Source organism: Sapajus apella, unplaced genomic scaffold, assembly GCF_009761245.1.
Source record: "Sapajus apella isolate SASKATOON/1434 unplaced genomic scaffold, GSC_monkey_1.0 scaffold76, whole genome shotgun sequence".
Classification (NCBI taxonomy): Eukaryota; Metazoa; Chordata; class Mammalia; order Primates; family Cebidae; genus Sapajus; species Sapajus apella.
Genome location: NW_022437016.1, coordinates 1,911,460 through 1,927,742, shown reverse-complemented (window position 1 = coordinate 1,927,742; position 16,283 = coordinate 1,911,460). Strand labels below are relative to the sequence as shown.

At 39.6% G+C, this 16,283-nt stretch overlaps 1 protein-coding gene across 4 annotated transcripts in view; it reads left to right on the top strand.

The window, feature by feature from the left end:
* The window catches only part of ASTN2 (astrotactin 2), a 948,324-nt gene that overhangs the window by 766,538 nt on the left and 165,503 nt on the right, over nt 1–16,283 (top strand). For all 4 annotated transcript variants that reach the window (XM_032251601.1, XM_032251600.1, XM_032251599.1 and 1 more), the window contains 2 exons: nt 9,578–9,711; nt 11,625–11,773. In XM_032251601.1, coding sequence (XP_032107492.1) covers nt 9,578–9,711; nt 11,625–11,773 — 283 coding nt within the window. The remainder of the gene's footprint in view (nt 1–9,577; nt 9,712–11,624; nt 11,774–16,283) is intronic.

Below are 16,283 nucleotides of genomic sequence, written 5' to 3'. Positions count from 1 at the left end.
TGTATTCTGGATATTAACCCTTTGTCAGGGCCATAATTTGCAAATATTTTCTCTCATCCTATAGGTTGCCTTTTCACTCATTTGACTGTTTCCTTTGCAGTCAACAAAGGAAGATTTTTAATTTGATGTAATCCCATTTGTCTATTTTTGCTTTTATTGCCTGTGCTTTTGAGGTCTTATTCAAAAAAGTATTGTCCAGACCAACATGAAGTTATTTTTTAAATCAAGTCCTTATTTGGTTGCGGCAAATAAGGACTTGGGACTGACCAGGGCAAGATTAACTGGTCCCCCTCCCTCCTCCTGAGACTATGTCATATGCCACCTGTCTTTAGTTTTTAGGAAAAATGACCAGGATGAAGAAGAGGATTCAGTCTGTAGGTTGAGACCTGTGTTTGAGTCCTAATTCCTAGAGTTGCAACATTGATTAAGTCACCTGATTACAGGAGCATCAAACTTCTAAAAATTTCAACTTTTTCAAGGGTTGCATGGAAACAAAGCAATCTAATATACAGGCTGTTTATGGGGATGACAGTGGCCCATGGTGGTTAAGCATGTAGGCTTTGGAACTTGAGAAACGTGGGTCTGAGTTTTGTTCTGCTATATACTGGCTACGTAACTTAGGAAAGGAACCCAAACTCTCTGGGGCCTCAGTCTCATCCTCTATGCGGTGGCCGCAATAGGAGTATTAAATTCATGGTGTTGCTGTACAAATCAGTTGAATCCCTGCATGTCAGTTCTCACTGAGCACTGTGTTTGGAATAGAAAAGTATTCAAAAAATGCTCACTGTTAATTTTAATGCATTAAAACCTGCTACTTCATCTTCTGTGTAAGATGGATGGGAGCTGAAATATGGAACTAACTGACAAAAAAAATTGCTCCTTGCCTGAGGATTGTATAATCCTATCATCTTGTGTGTGTACGTCTTGAGAAACAGACAGCTGACAGAGCCTTGTGCACAAGCATCTCAGTGGGTTGTATATTTATTTCTCTAATATTTTTTCATTAGCAGAGGTAAGTGTGGCAATAGAGGGCTTTGGATGGCTCTAAATGCCTTCTCCCTGTCACCCAGATTAAGGAGCTGTTCTGTCGGCCTCTCATCATTCAGAGGAGAATGGCTTGAAAAGTGAAGCTTATCCTGACAGGGGAAATTAGGTGTCGTTTCTGTGATTTATAGAGCCATAGATTGAGCTGCACAATTTCTTATATAGGAAATGGGTCCTTGCCAGTTAGTATTTATTCATACTATGGGGGATCTGAGGCTGAAAATAAGAGGCAGGTTGAAGAAGGTCTAGGGCCACTGCTTGGGATTTGATGCGAGTCCAAAGTGGACCCTCTGCCCTACTGTGTTGTCTGATTGACCTTGGGCCAGTATCTTCTCTGACCTTTCACTTGCTCATCTGTAAGAATTACCGGAAACAGTAAAACCTCCTGCTTCTGCAAGTTGTTGGGAGGATGATAGAAGCTAACAGGCAGATGCCTTAGCACTAGGCATAAAATAAGGAGATGCTTAATAGGTGTCTATTCTCTTCATCTCACTCCTCTTTCTTCAAAAGCTGTTAATGGTATGCTTATCATCTGTGTGACCTTCTCTGCAGAGAGGATGCCAGTTGGCAGAAAGTCAAATAGACTTTCTCTAGAGCAGTTTTTGTTCTCAGCCTAATAGAGCTGAGAGTTCCCATATACCCTCTACCCCATATACACATAACCTCCCTGACTGTTAACATCCTCACCAGAGTGGTACATTTGCCACAATCAATGAACCTGCATTGACACATCATTAGCACCCAAAGTCCATAGTTTATGAGAGGGTTCCCTCCTGATGTTGTACTTTCTCTGTGTTTTTACAAATGTATAATTCCATGTATATACCATCATAGTATCACATCTACACAATGTTCGTAGAGTATTTTCACTGCTCTACAAATCCACCATGCTCTGCTTATTCATCCTTCCCTTCTCTCTAACCTCTAGAAACCATGAATCCTTTTGCTGTCTCCAAAGGTTAGCCTGCTGTTAGGCAATTCTAGTCAGTATATCTAGGATGGGAAGTTGTAAAAGGGATGGGAGACTATGGCCAACTTTGAGAAACAGCTAAATCTTAGCATGAGTGAGAAAGTGATCAGAAATAGCAACACTGTGATCTGAATGTTCAACTTAAAGAAACTAACAGGTGACAATAAGACACAGAGGGGAGAAGAGACTTACTGAGGTCGCACAGTAAATTAGAAAATGTTGGCATTCCTTTGGATTCTCCTGTCTTTGTCTTTTTACTCTTTTCATGTTCTGTACTTTTTCTGTGTCATTTCATTCACACTTGTGGCTTCCGTTACATTGAACTATATGATATTGCTAACATTTGACTTACAAAATTGCAATTTCACATGGTATTGTCATTGGTTCATTCTCATTTGTAGAGTGAAAAATCCCAATATATGATAAACATGGGTGGACTCAGAGGTGTGAATAATATTTTTAATAAATGGATATTATTTTATACGGAGGCTTTATATTTCAAAGCACAGATTTCCTGGTTTAAGCCAAATGTCCTGAATTCAAAGCCTAGCTCTACCACTTACCAGCTATGTGACCTTGGAAACAAATGCAAATTGGATATTAATAACCACACGTAGCTCACAAATTGTTGGGAAAATTTAACAAGTTAATATGTCTTAAGTACTTCAGGTGTTGTGAGGAGTAATGCATACAAAGAATTTAGAATGGTGCCTGGCTTGTAGTAAGCATTCAATAAATATAATGTAATTATTAGTATTCTCTACTTCAATGAGAACATTGCTTATGGTTGCAATGGCTGACAGCATGGGCTTCAGGATTAGGTGGCTTGAGTTCAAGTTCTGGTTCTACTACATTTTAGTGGGTAACCACCTTGTTCAGGCTGTTTTACCCTTCAGACCTCAGTTTCCTAAATCTATAAAATGGGAATAGGAACAGCAAAACTACTACATAAGGCTATTGACGTGATTATATAATACAATGTATATTAAAGTGCTTACTACCCTCTCAGTAAATGCTGATGTTATGCTTGTTTTCTACTAAAATGACAGAAGTTGGTGGCTTGAAGCCAGGACCAAATATAGGCAACGTGGTGTAGTGAATGTTTCTCTTCTTTGGGCCTCCTAGTCTGTGCAGAGTTGTGAGGACCAGCTTCATGTCTTAGGACCCTTCTAGATCTGAAATGCCAAGAATCCATGCCAATGAATATGCTTGTATGCACTTCAGAGCCCCCTACCTTCTGGGATATATATGTAGTTTTAGGTTTCTACTTCCCCTTGCTCAGCTACTCCCTAATTGCTACATTTTCCAAGCAATTTTTGACAGGACTCACCTCACTTGCCTTCCTGTGTTGTTTGGGAGTAAGAAGATTTAAGTCAATAAACACTACCTATATTTCTCCCTTTATGTGTTTTTACATGTGCTACTTAATTATACATTAATAGATTTGTTAAAGACCGACCAATTAATCGCCTTCTCACTGTCAGAGCAGATGGGCATGTCTTTTTTCATTCCTAAGGAATGGGGCCTCCAGCCCCTGCACCTTATCTCCTGTGGCTACCAGGGAAGTGGATAATTGGAATCTCCTGTAGCCATTCTGAGGAGATAGGCTGATGACGGATGGCAGATGGCCCAAATAGATCTTATCCCAGAGTTCCAGGGTGGGCTGGAAACCTCTGTTTCTGCTTTTTCGCAGACACTTCTATGATAACCTCTTCAATCCTTCCCATGTTCATCAATTCCCTTCTGATCAATTAAACACATTGTCAGCATGGGTGCACCAATTAGTCTCCCTATAAAGCTGGGATGTCAACCACTATCTCTTCATCTCCCATCTCTCTAGAGCCCTAGAAGCTTCTTACTTTATATATGCAAACACTTCTGGGCAAAAAAGCTATCAACCCCACTCTCCTCCAAGCAGTGATGACAATTGTCTTCGAAAGGGACTCTGCCTCCATAGTCCACCCCAATCTCCTTTCAATGGCTTCAAAGTAATTTCGTCTTTTTATGGTGACCAAAAGAGATGCGTTTCTGTCATCTCTCTTGTTAGAAGAACACAACAATATCAAGTACAGAAGTTTAATTCTTGGCAGAACATCCTATTTTGTATTTAAAACATATTTAAATATAAGTATGTTTATAACATATTTAAAACGTATGTTTGGGATCCTATGTGTTCACTCTTTTTCTTGAAGGTAGGGACACAGAGATGATTCAAATTTATGACCTTGGCCAGGCGTGGTTGCTCATGTCTATGATCCCAGCACTTTGGGAGGCCGAGGCCGGTGGATCACAAGGTCAGGAGTTTGAGACCAGTCTGACCAACACAGTGAAACCTTGTCTCTACTAAAAGTACAAAACTTAGCTGGGTGTGGTAGTGCATGCCTGTAATCCCAGATGCTCGGGGAGGCTGAGGCAGGAGGATTGCTTGAACTGGGGAGGCAGAGGTTGCAGTGAGCTGAGATCATGCCACTGTACTCCAGACTGGGCAACAGAGTGAGACTGTATCTCAAAAAAAAGGTTGGGGGCAGGGAGTTGGGCATCACCAGGTAGGCAGTGGTGGGGCCAAAGTGGGGAGGTTTTTTATTTTGTTTTGTTTTTTGTTTTGAGACGGAGTTTTGTTCTGTCGCTCAGGCTGGAGTCTATTGGTGCAATCTCAGCTCGCTGCAGCCTGTGCCTCCCAAGTTCAAGGGATTATTCTTCCTCAGCCTACCAAATAGCTGGGATTACAGGTACCTGCCACCATGCCTGGCTAATTTTCGTATTTTTAGTAGAGACAGGTTTTCACTATGTTGGCCAGGCTGGTCTTGAACTCCTGACCTTGTGATCTACCCGCCTCGGCCTTGCAAAGTGCTGGGATTATAGGTGCGAGCCACCGTGCCCAGCCGGGAGATTGGTTTTGAGATACCTTATAGGTAGAGGGTTGACCCCGCTTTTTGGCTGGAGGCACCAAACTGACATGGGAGATACAAGTGATGCTTGGGAAGAAGAGGATCACAAACATACACACCCATTTTCTTTACTGTTGTTATTTATTTGGTTTGTTTTATTCAGCATTCCATGAGAACTTTTAATTCAACAAACATTGACTGCCTTATGTTAAATGCTAGATAGTGTGTTTGGCCCTAAAATGGAGCCAGTGAGTAAAAAGATAATAGATTGTTTTTTTTCTCTAGAGAGCCTTTCCCCTCCTCATTTGTTATGGGTTGAGCAGTCATATGGCCAAGTTTATTAGTACCATGGAGATGAAATCCATTAGGCATCGAATAAGCATTTCAGAGCATCTTTATGGAGTGATACAGACTAGAACCATCTTACTCTCAAAAATAACTGACTTGGTATCTGCATGTGAGAATAATTTTTAGGGTAAAAATTATAGTCATTTCAAGTATAGAGTGTGGAATTTAATTCATGGGCTTAGTGACATTCTATGCAGATGTTTCTATATATCTTAAATACAGGGTATTTACCTAAAGTTTAAGATTCCTAAGATATTGTCATAATTTTAGAGCTAGAAGCGCCCCCCTCCTTCTGTGTGTATTACTTCATAGTGTTTGAACTATAGTAATTGTTTTTGTGTGTGTCTTTGCTAGTAAACCACGGATCCTTTGAACTTAGTGACTAGGTCTCGTTCATCCCCTTTCTAGTTTCTGGAAGGCACAAGGTATGTTGTAGGAAGTTCAGTGAATGTGTACTCAACTTAAGCCTTAGAAAACATATCTTCTCCACCCTCATTTGTAGATAGGGAAATTGAGGCTTAAGAATGAGGAATCTTTTATGCAAGTTCAAAAAGGAAAGTAACAAGAGAGTCAGAAATACATCCTATTTTTTTTTTTATTGCTTCATATTTTTGTGGCTCTTTTCTCCTCTTGCCCAGCTTGGTTTGCTAGCTAATTAGCCAGAAGTTGGAAGCATTTACCAGTTGTGGAAATGCAAACCTTCTTTGTTATGAAAACCAGTGGCCATGTGTTTACAACCATTAAGTACAGAATTTGTTTCTCAGGTCCCTCTACTGACTAAAAGCCAGGAGTCAACAATGCCTCCAGTGTAAGGTTTCATTTTCTCTCAAACACACAGAGACATATACACATGCAGACAACACATGCACACACAGAAGCACATGACCCAAGCAGAGCAGCTGAACAGGATATTTTGGATGAAATCTTGGCATTTGTCGTTCCTGTGTGACCTAGTAAGATCAAGGGTACAAGGATTCAAATGGGCTTTAGTTCAAGTCCCTCCCTCTCCCTCCATGCTTTTCTGTAAGTGGGTATGGAACATCCATCTCAATAGGTAATTTTGAGCACTAAACGGAGGGATAGAGTAGTTTCATCATGAAGTTGCTCTATCACCTTGGTCCAGCCAGCTAGCCTCTCTCACTGTATCTGCATCTGTAAAATGGATTAGATTAGATGATTTACAGAGTCCTATGAAGTTGGAACGTTCTATGGTTTTCCTCCCCTGGGATCTAACTGGACTCTGGATGGAGTGTCGCAAGAACTGAAGAGGTAAGCAAAGAGTGATCCTGCATTGACACAATGCTGGCTTCTGCAGCCTTATGAGGGCTCCCTGTTTGATGTTGGCCTTTTATCCGGCTGTGTGTGCTTTCTATCCAGTGTTTGCCTGGCCATTGCACCAGTCCCCATTCTGTTCCTCGGGGTTTTGGGAAAGAGCCAGTGGATGAGGATTCTTACAGGCAGGATTTCTTCCCAAGAACTGCCTGGATGGTGAAACACCCAAAGTCCAGAGAGATTTCCTGTTTTGTTTTCCTCAAGCTCAAGTTCCTATTTATGACAAAAACCAAGCACGCGTGTGCACACACACAGACACACACACACACACACAGACACACACACACACACGGTATGTTCTCTCTCTTCCCATTGCTGGGGTCCAGTGCAATCTTCCCATCTGTGTCACTTTCACCTATGGCCCTGGGTTTCACCATTATGGTAATTAAGCCCTTAATGCTGGCTGAAGATGTGACAGAATTTTAAGCCATCAGTAGTTATGCACATCAATTTTGATAAAGGGGAACCTGCAAAGGGAGCAAGAAAAGATCCAACAGTCAGCATGACGTCATGCAGTTGCATCTGGTTTCTGTCCTCATGAGAGTGCCTCCCTCTGGTGCTGGCTAGAGAATGGACGTCTGTTCTCAGCATAGGTTCTGGCACCTAGTAGGAACAGTGTTCTTACTGTGTGACACAACCTGGCCTAGGCACTTTATATGCAAATCGCTTATAAAATATACTTACACTAAAAAAAAAATTGTCTGGAATTTGAATTTAACTGAGCACCCTGCATTTTTATTTACGGAATCTGGCAACCCTACTTGGGATTAATCCCATGGCTGAGAGTTGTTAAACAGAAAAGATCTGCACTTGGAAGTCACAAAGATCTGGGCTGAGATTCTGCTTCCACCATTTACTTGCTGTGTGATATTGGGAAAATTACTCGACTGCTCTAGTTTTCTCATGTATAAATGAGGATCATAATATCTGTATCTCAGTATTATTGTGATGGTTACGTTGTTAATGCACTTAAAGCACCATGTGCTGTGCCACTGAGTGTTTCTTGAATGTTAATTGTAATTATTTTTTATTTTTTTGGGTCAGGACACTTTGGTGAAATTTGATCATTCACTCACCCCTAGGAGAAAATATGAATAAGAATGTATGGCAGGAATAATTGGAGACTTTTTGTCAACTTCCAGGAGAAATGTGATGGAAGCTTACACAGGAACACTCTTGATAAACACCTTCTCCTTCTAGTTCTGTGTTCTTGGTCACTCAGGAGGGAGACCCCAGACCTCTTTATACAAACGTGTTCTACTTGAGTCTTTTAGACAATGCAGAATGAAAAAAGTGACATCTAGGTAATCAGGTACCCTTAGCAGTGTGTAAATTTTGTTTAAAAGCCCATCAAAAATAAAAAATATGAAAGAAATGAAAAATAAGAACATCATATAAAGTAGGGAAATCACATAGCTACCAAATGAATAAAAGATCAACAGTCTCTGAAATCCTTACATTTTTAACGACAGCTGTCATTCATTCAGAATCTCCCATGCCTTGAAATGTCAGTGCTAGCATCAAGCATACACGAAGCTATCTTCCACACCAGAACCCAAGGGAGGGGAACGAAGATAAAACTTGAGTCCTGTCCTGTGTTGTGCTAAACTGAAAAAAGTTCCTTCCAAGTTCTCTTTACTACCAAATATTAATGATCCATTTTTCAGTGTCCATTCATTTATTTACTGACTGTTGACTGAAAAACTGTGCTAGGTCCCACAAAAATATTCATGTGAATAAGGACTGGCCCTTGCCCTTGGTGGGACCAGTGTTGTTGGGAGAGACAGGCAAGGAAATGTGTCGGTAGGTATGGTCTGGTGTGTTATGGTGTCCAGAAGAGGAGCATGGTTCTAGACTGAAGAAAGTTAGAGTGTGCTTCCCAGATTAAAGTTTCCTATTTGAGACCAAAAGAGTACATTGGAGTGCAGAAAAGTAATATTCCAGGCAGAGTACAGTGTGTGTGTGTGTGTGTGTGTGTGCACGCATGTGCACGCATGCACACGTGTGTGTGTATGTGTGGTGCTTGTTTGCATGTTTGAAAAAGACTGAAGCACCTTCCGATTAAATAGAACATTGATTATCATTTAGAGCGAAGGTCAGCAAACTGTGGCCCTCAGACCCAATCTAGCCTACTAATTCTCTTTGTAAACAAAGTTTTATAGGAACACAGCCACGCCAATTCATGTAATGTATTGTCTGTGCCACTTTCATGCTACAAAGGCAGTGTTAAGTAATTGTGGCAGAGTCTACCTTGACCCAAAGCCAAAAATATTTACTCTCTGGCCCTTTACAGAAACCGTTTTCCGGCTCCTGATTTAGAGCACACTTTACATAAACGGGAATTCACTGTTGGTGGAAATTATGTGGGTACCTGAGAATGGATGATACCGTGCAAAGAAAGTCAGAAGAGTGCTGAGAGATGGAAAGGTGGCCAGGAGTGAGGATAAGGTATTTAGACTTTATCCTGAAGACTGTGGGGAACTTTGAAGGTTTTTGAGCAGTGCAATGAGACGGTCAGGCTTCTATAAAAGGCGTTGCAGCAAGGTGTTTAAGAGGGCAGGCTTTGGAGCCAGATTGCCTTGGGCTGGATCCTAGTTCTATCACTTGCTATCTGTAAACCTCAGTCAAGTTATTTACTCTCTGTGTGCTTCAGTTTTCCAACTTGTAGAACAGGAAATTATAATAATATTATCTATTGTGTGAGGTTGTTGTGAAGATTAAATAAGTTAACGGAGGTGGAGTGCCAAGCCCAGGGAACATTCTCAATGGATACAGTTACTGTTGTCTCTCAGTGATCATTCTGGCTTCTCGGGAGGGAATGGCTCAGGATGGGAGAACCTGATAGTAGAGGGCAAGGGATTTAGGGAGTAGATGGTGACTTGCTTAAAGAGGCTACTCTGAAGCTCTCGTTGGCTCACATCATGGCCATCAGCATGTTTACTCTCAATCTCTCCCCTATTGTCATCATTGTGTATTGTGTCCTCCTTTTTTCCAGGCCTTCAAGAGTGCACTGATGAGTTCCTACTGGTGCTCGGGGAAAGGAGATGTGATTGATGACTGGTGCAGGTGTGACCTCAGTGCCTTTGATGCCAGTGGGCTCCCCAACTGCAGCCCTCTTCCGCAGCCGGTGTACGTATGTATGGCCCCTTTTCCTTTGGCCATCCCTTTTCATGGACTCACACTCCTGTCCTGCTAGCCCATGGCATGACTTGCTTCTGCTCCTAAGGTGCCTAACAACATCCACAAAGACCCTGGAGACTACCTCCTCTTTTAGGAAAGAAGGGAGCTTTGGCAGAACAGAATTGTGGCACAGGAGCAGACGCTGATATTGCAGTGTACGCTGTTTTAAATGATGCCACTCAGTTTATTATTTCTTCCTTCAGGTACCCATTCAGCAAAAGCTTACTAGGCAGCTGACTACTTTGTCAGGTCTTGTGTTGGGCAATGGGGTTACTGAGATAAAGAAACTAGAGAACCTCTTCTCTGAAGCTTCATTTTATTCATTCATTCCACAAATGATTGAAATCTACTATGAGTCAAGCACTGAGAAACATGTCGATGAACAGGATAGGCATAGTCCTTGTACTTAGGGAACTGACAACTTAGTGGATGAGATAGATGCCAGAACAAAAACAGGAAAATAAAATGCAGTTTAAAAGTTTAAGTAAGGGCTGAGCACCATGGCTCAGGCCTGTAATCCCAGCACTTTAGGAGGCTGAGGTAGGAGGATCTGTTGAGGCCAGGAGTTGAGACCAGCTTGGACAACATAGCAAGACCTCGTCTCTACAAAATATAAAAATAATAATTAAAAAAAAATAGCTCATGTGGTGGCTCATACCTGTAGTCCCAGCTACTAGGGAGGCTGAGGTGGGAGGATCACTTGAGTCCAGGAGTTGAAGGCTGAAGTGATCTATGCTTTCACCACTGTACTCCAGCTTGGGTGACACAGTAAGACTCTTTCCCAAAAACAAAATTTTTCAAATAAGAAGAATATGAAAAATAAACAAAGAAGTGCCATTAGAGAGAATAATGGGGAGATGTTTTAGTTAGAAGAGAGAAGGAATAGTCCAGGAAAGCTCTTTGAAGAGATCTAAACTAGGGTAGACTCCAGCTAGGCAACTAGTGGTGAGAATCACATGTCAGGCAGAAGGAACAGCATTTGAGAAAGCCCAGACACTGGAAATTCACCATTTGAGCAAGTAAAGGAAAGTCACTGTGGTTGCAGGTGTGTGGTTAAGAGGGAAAAGTGGTGTGAGAAGCATGAGAGAGGGGCAGGAACCAATACTGGAAAATGAAGTCCTATAATCAACCTCTATGGGTGAGAAGAATCATGTTGTAAGATAGTCCTTGAAGAGACAGTGTGGTATTGTGGCAAAAAGGAATCTGGAATAAGGATAAGCAAAGTTACCATCATGGTCCTGTCCTCAACTTGCTGTGTGACCTTGTGCAAACCGTTTACTTTTTTTTTTTTGAGCCTTTCCCCATTTTGTGAAAGGAGAGAATTAAACTTAATTAAACTAAGGACCACTCTAATTCTAACCTTTAATCATTCTATTTTTTTCTTATTTTGCAAAAAGATTTACTCCAGGATTTTTGCTCCTTTCAAGAGAGTATTTACTTAAGGATATTAAAAAGTTAGCTAATACACTGTGGGTATTGAAGAGAATGACAGAAAAAATGGAAAGTTCCTTTTTTTGAAGGCACTGCCAATTTAATGGAAAGTGAATCATCATTGAAAATATAGTATAAATATATGGAAAACTGATAAACTGCCATTGAGCGCATATTATGTGGATGGATTAATTTATGTAATTCTACATTGATCTTGAAAGGTGTCTCCTTGTATTCCCATTTTATGGATGAGGAAACAGAGGCCATGAGAGGGGAAATAACTTGCCTAAGGTCATACAAGTTGGTGGTGGTGGTGGGAGGAATCAAGATTTGAATTCAGACTGAAACCTTCATCTTGACACATTCAGACTCTTTTGGGCCCCAGCTGGTGCTGGCTCCCAAATAAGAATCTTTCTTTTCACTTTTCATAGGCTGCGGCTGTCCCCAACAGTGGAACCCTCCAGTACTGTGGTCTCCTTGGAGTGGGTGGATGTTCAGCCGGCTATTGGGACCAAGGTCTCCGACTATATTCTGCAGCATAAGAAAGTGGATGAATACACAGACACTGACCTGTACACAGGTAGGTTCCTGACTTCCCGTTTTCTTGGGATAGTATGACAGAGGAGGGAAATTGGGATTTTCTTTTGTGTTTGGAAACTTGGTCTCATCTGTCTTGGGAAGGCGTTGGGACATTTCATTGTTTAGTGATTTTTCACGGCCCATCCTTGTGTGCTGTTTTTCATGAATTTGAGCAAGCAGAGGTAGCAAGTTGTAGTTAGAAAGAGTTTCTGATTCTCTGAGTTGGACCTTCAAAATATTGTATCAAAGAGCTAGTTGATTCTGAAGATAATTTGACCTTTCTCTATCTGGAAAGGCCTGCAATTTCGTGTTTGAAGGCCTTGATCCATAGATACATTATCTCTGGAACTGAGGTAGGGAAATTGACACATTTTGCTTTCTAGTGAGATACACCTGGAGTCTTCATTATCTAGTGCTTGGAAAGAGAGAATTGGAAGTGATTCCAGCATGCAGGAGCATTTATTTGAGAATGTTGGCTTTTAAGAGGGATACCTTTGATTATCACTCAGAACATTATTCCTGAGTTCTTCTAAATCATTGACACTGCCAAGCAGTGAAGTGTTCATCTGTGATCTGTACTGGGGCTTATATTCTCTGTTCTCTATTGAGACTTCCATTCAGCAATTATTATTTTCCAGCCAGAAAACATCAATTAGACATCTATTTTTTTGTGCCAGACACTGAGCTAAGTGCTTTGTTTAGCATCTTTCTGAATCCTCACAATTTTAGGAGGGCTAGTGATTATTGTGCCCATTTCACAGATTAGAACATTGAGACTAATCCAAGGTTATTCAGTTTGTGATATCTCCTCAAATTTATAATTTTAATCCTGAACCAAGACAGGTTTTTAAATAATGAAGGAAGTATAATTATTTGCCCAATTAAATTATAAACTCCAAGAGGAAAGATGCTTTTTCCATGTTACTCATAGTTGAATTTCCAACACCTATCAGAAAGTCTGGCATTCAAATATTTGTTGATGAATGAATAATAAATGAATGAAAAGACCTTTATTGTTCCTTCTTCTTCTATCTTCCTGTCTTCTCTCTGTCTCTCTCCTATACCTCTCATATTCCTCTCTGAGTTATTTTTGCTTTGTTTCCTCTGAAATTGGGAAGAAAGAGATAAAATGAGGCTGTGAATGTGAAATAAGTCAGAAAGAGAAAGGCCCAGATTATGGACAACATGAGAATTCAAGTTGGCTGCTAATAGGTGTCCTGGGATTGATGTGGCTTTTTCCACATTATTGGTTGAAAGAGACAACAGACTGGAGTGGGCATCACTTTCACAGAGGGATGAGTCATGGAGCAGTAATTGGGCAGCTGATTTTGCCTCATCTTTCAAACTTTGTTAATTCTGACTTTTGACTCTGTATGGAGTACATATGTGTTTGTGCAAGACTATGTGTCTGAATGTGTGGGGGCAACTGAACTGTCTGCATGTTTGTAGTTATCTGCATATACATTATTTTTAAGGGGGTGAGATTTACCACTGTCTGTGAATGGGTGGGTATGTTTTGTGTGTGTGTGTGTGTGTGTGTGTGTGTGTGTGTGTGTGTGTCTTTGTCCTTCTGGAGTGCTGTTTTGTAATAGCAGAGGTTTGTAAACCACAGATAACCAAGGGAAATGAAAGTGCTCCAATAGTGGGCTTACACTTTAACAATAATGCTTCACATGTCTATCACATCTCTATAGCATGCCATTCTTCTCAGAATTCAAACAAACAAACAAAAATGTAACTTAAGACTGATCATGAACTTTGTTTTACAGATAAGGTAAGTAAATCCCAAAGAGGTAAGTGACTTTCCTGAAGTCCCATAAGCACGTATGGCAGAGCCAGGCTTTATAACCAGGTCTGTCTTAGGCCCAGCACAGTGCTTGTTCTTACAGACCATGCAGAGTCTACATCAAAACTCAAGTGTTGCTTCTTTCACAAAGGCTTCTTGACCCCTTCAGCACAAAGTCTTCTCCCTCTCGACTTAGTGCCCTCACTCATTCTCTCTACTATTTGGCATACTTCATTATTTGCCTTGGAGTACTTCTGTATTAGCAGAAAAATTTCAGCATTGGAAGGATCTTAGGAGATCATCTAATCTTGCTTTCTCTTTAACATTTCAGTACACACTTCAGCATGCACTGATTACATGCCTCCAGTGTTGGAAAGCTCAGTTCTTCCTAAAGTTTTCTGTATGTACGATCATGTCATCTGCATACAGAGACAATTATATTTCTTTCTTTATAATTTTGATGATATTTATGTATGTATTACTTGTCTAATTGTTCTAGCTAGTAATTTTAGTACTATATTGAACAGAAGTGGTAAGAGCAGATTACTTTGCCTCTTTTTCTAATCTCAGGCATTGAGTCTTTCACCATTAGGTATGATGCTAGTTGTTTGTTGTTTTGTTTTGTTTTTACCTTGATTACATCGAAGAAGGTATCTTCTATTTCTAGTCTGCTGCAAAGGCTTTGTTTTGTTTCCATTAGAAATTGATGTTGAATTCCTGTATCTATTGAAATGATTGTATAATTTCTCTCTCTAAGTTTGTTAATATGGTAAGTCACATTTATAGATTTTCATATTATAAAACAACCTACCATATGATATTTATCCCAGGAATATAGGTTGTTTCATCTATTTTTTTAAAATCAGGATCATTCTGGTCTCACAAAATGAATTATAAAACATTTTCTCCTTTTCAGTTTTCTGAAATGTGTCTGTCTTCTCAGAGAAACAGTTTGGTTAAAATTGCGAGTATTTTTTTCTTAATTGTTTTGTACAATTCATCAGTGAAGGCATCTGGGCTTAGACCTTTTCTTGCAAGAAAGTTTTTAACTACTAATTTAATCATTTAATCGATATAGATTTATTTAAATTATCTATTTCTTCTTAAGTGATCTTTGGCAGGTTGGGTGTTTTAAAGAAATTGTTCATTCCATGTAAATTATCAAATTTATTGGCAAAAGTTGTTCATAACATTCTGTTATTATTCTTTTGAAATCTGTTGAAATTATAGTGATATTAGTCTCATCTTGATATTGGTAATGTGTGTCTCCTCTCTTTTTTTTCAAGATCCGTTTGGCAAGATGGCTATGACATTTATTTATGTTTTCAAATAATCAGCTTTTGGTTTTATCTGTTTTTGCTATTGTTTCCTATTTCATTAATTTATACTCTAATCTTTATTATTTTCTTTGTTTGGCTTACTTTGAGTTTGGTTTTCTCCTTTTCTTTTTTTTTTTTTTTTTCAATGGTAGCTAGGGCTATTGATTTGAGACCTTTCTTGTAATGGAGGCATTCCCTCTAACTACTGTGTTAGTAGTATCTCAAAGATTGTATTATATTGCCTTTCATTCAATTCAAAACATTTCCAATTTTTCTTTTGTTTTCGTCTGTGACTCATGAGTTATTTAGAAGTATGACACTTAGTTTTCAAATATTTGGGGACTTTTCAGAAATTTTATTACTGATTTTTAATTTTATTCAGCTATATTCAGAAAATACGTTTTTATGACTTTAAACATTTTACATTTGTTAAGACTAGTTTTGGGTCTAGATGGTCTACTACTGTATTCAGTATCCACTTTAAAATAATGTGCATTTTCTTATCTATGGGTAACTCTACCATTTATAGAATGGGTATAGATATGGTAACTATGCTCATTCTATAAATGCCTGTTAGATAAAATTGGTTATTTATGTTATTCATGTCTTCTAGAGCCTTTCTTATTTTCTCTCTTCTTCTTGTATCAATAATTGAGAGAGGGATTTTGAAATCTCTTATTATAATTATGGACTTATTTCTTCTGCAGCTTTATCAGTTTTTACTTTATATATTTTGAAGCTATTAAGTTCATATACATTTAGAATTTTTATATTATCTTGATGAATGGACCCCTTTATCATTGTGAAATGGTCTTACATATTTCTATGACATTCTTTGTTCTGAAATCTGCTTTGAGCACTCTGGCTTTCTTTTGATTAGTGTTAAAGTCTGTCATTTTGCATTACTTTACTTTTTATTTTATTTTATTTTTTGGGGGGTGATGGAATTTTGCTCTTGTCACCCAGGCTGGAGTGCAACTGTGTGATCTCACCTCATTGCAACTTTCGTCTCCCTGGATTCAAGTAATTCTCCTACCTCAGCCTCCCAAGTAGCTAGGATTACAGGTGCCTGCCACCATGCCTGGCCAATTTTTGTATTTTTAGTAGAGACGGGGTTTTGCCATGTTGGCCAGCTGGTCCCCAATCCCCAACCTCATGTTCCACCTGCCTCAGCCTCCCAAAGTGCTGGGATTACAGGTGTGAACCACCACACCCGGCCATTACTTTACTTTCATACTGTCATTGCTTTATATTAAAGTGTGTTTCTTGAAGATAGTATATAGTTGGGTCTTATTTTTTAATCCAATCTGGCATTATGAATTTGGGGCTGTTTAGACCATAAAGTTGTGGTGTTTAGACCATTTATATTTAATGTCATATTTGTTTGTTTATTTATTTTAGAGTCC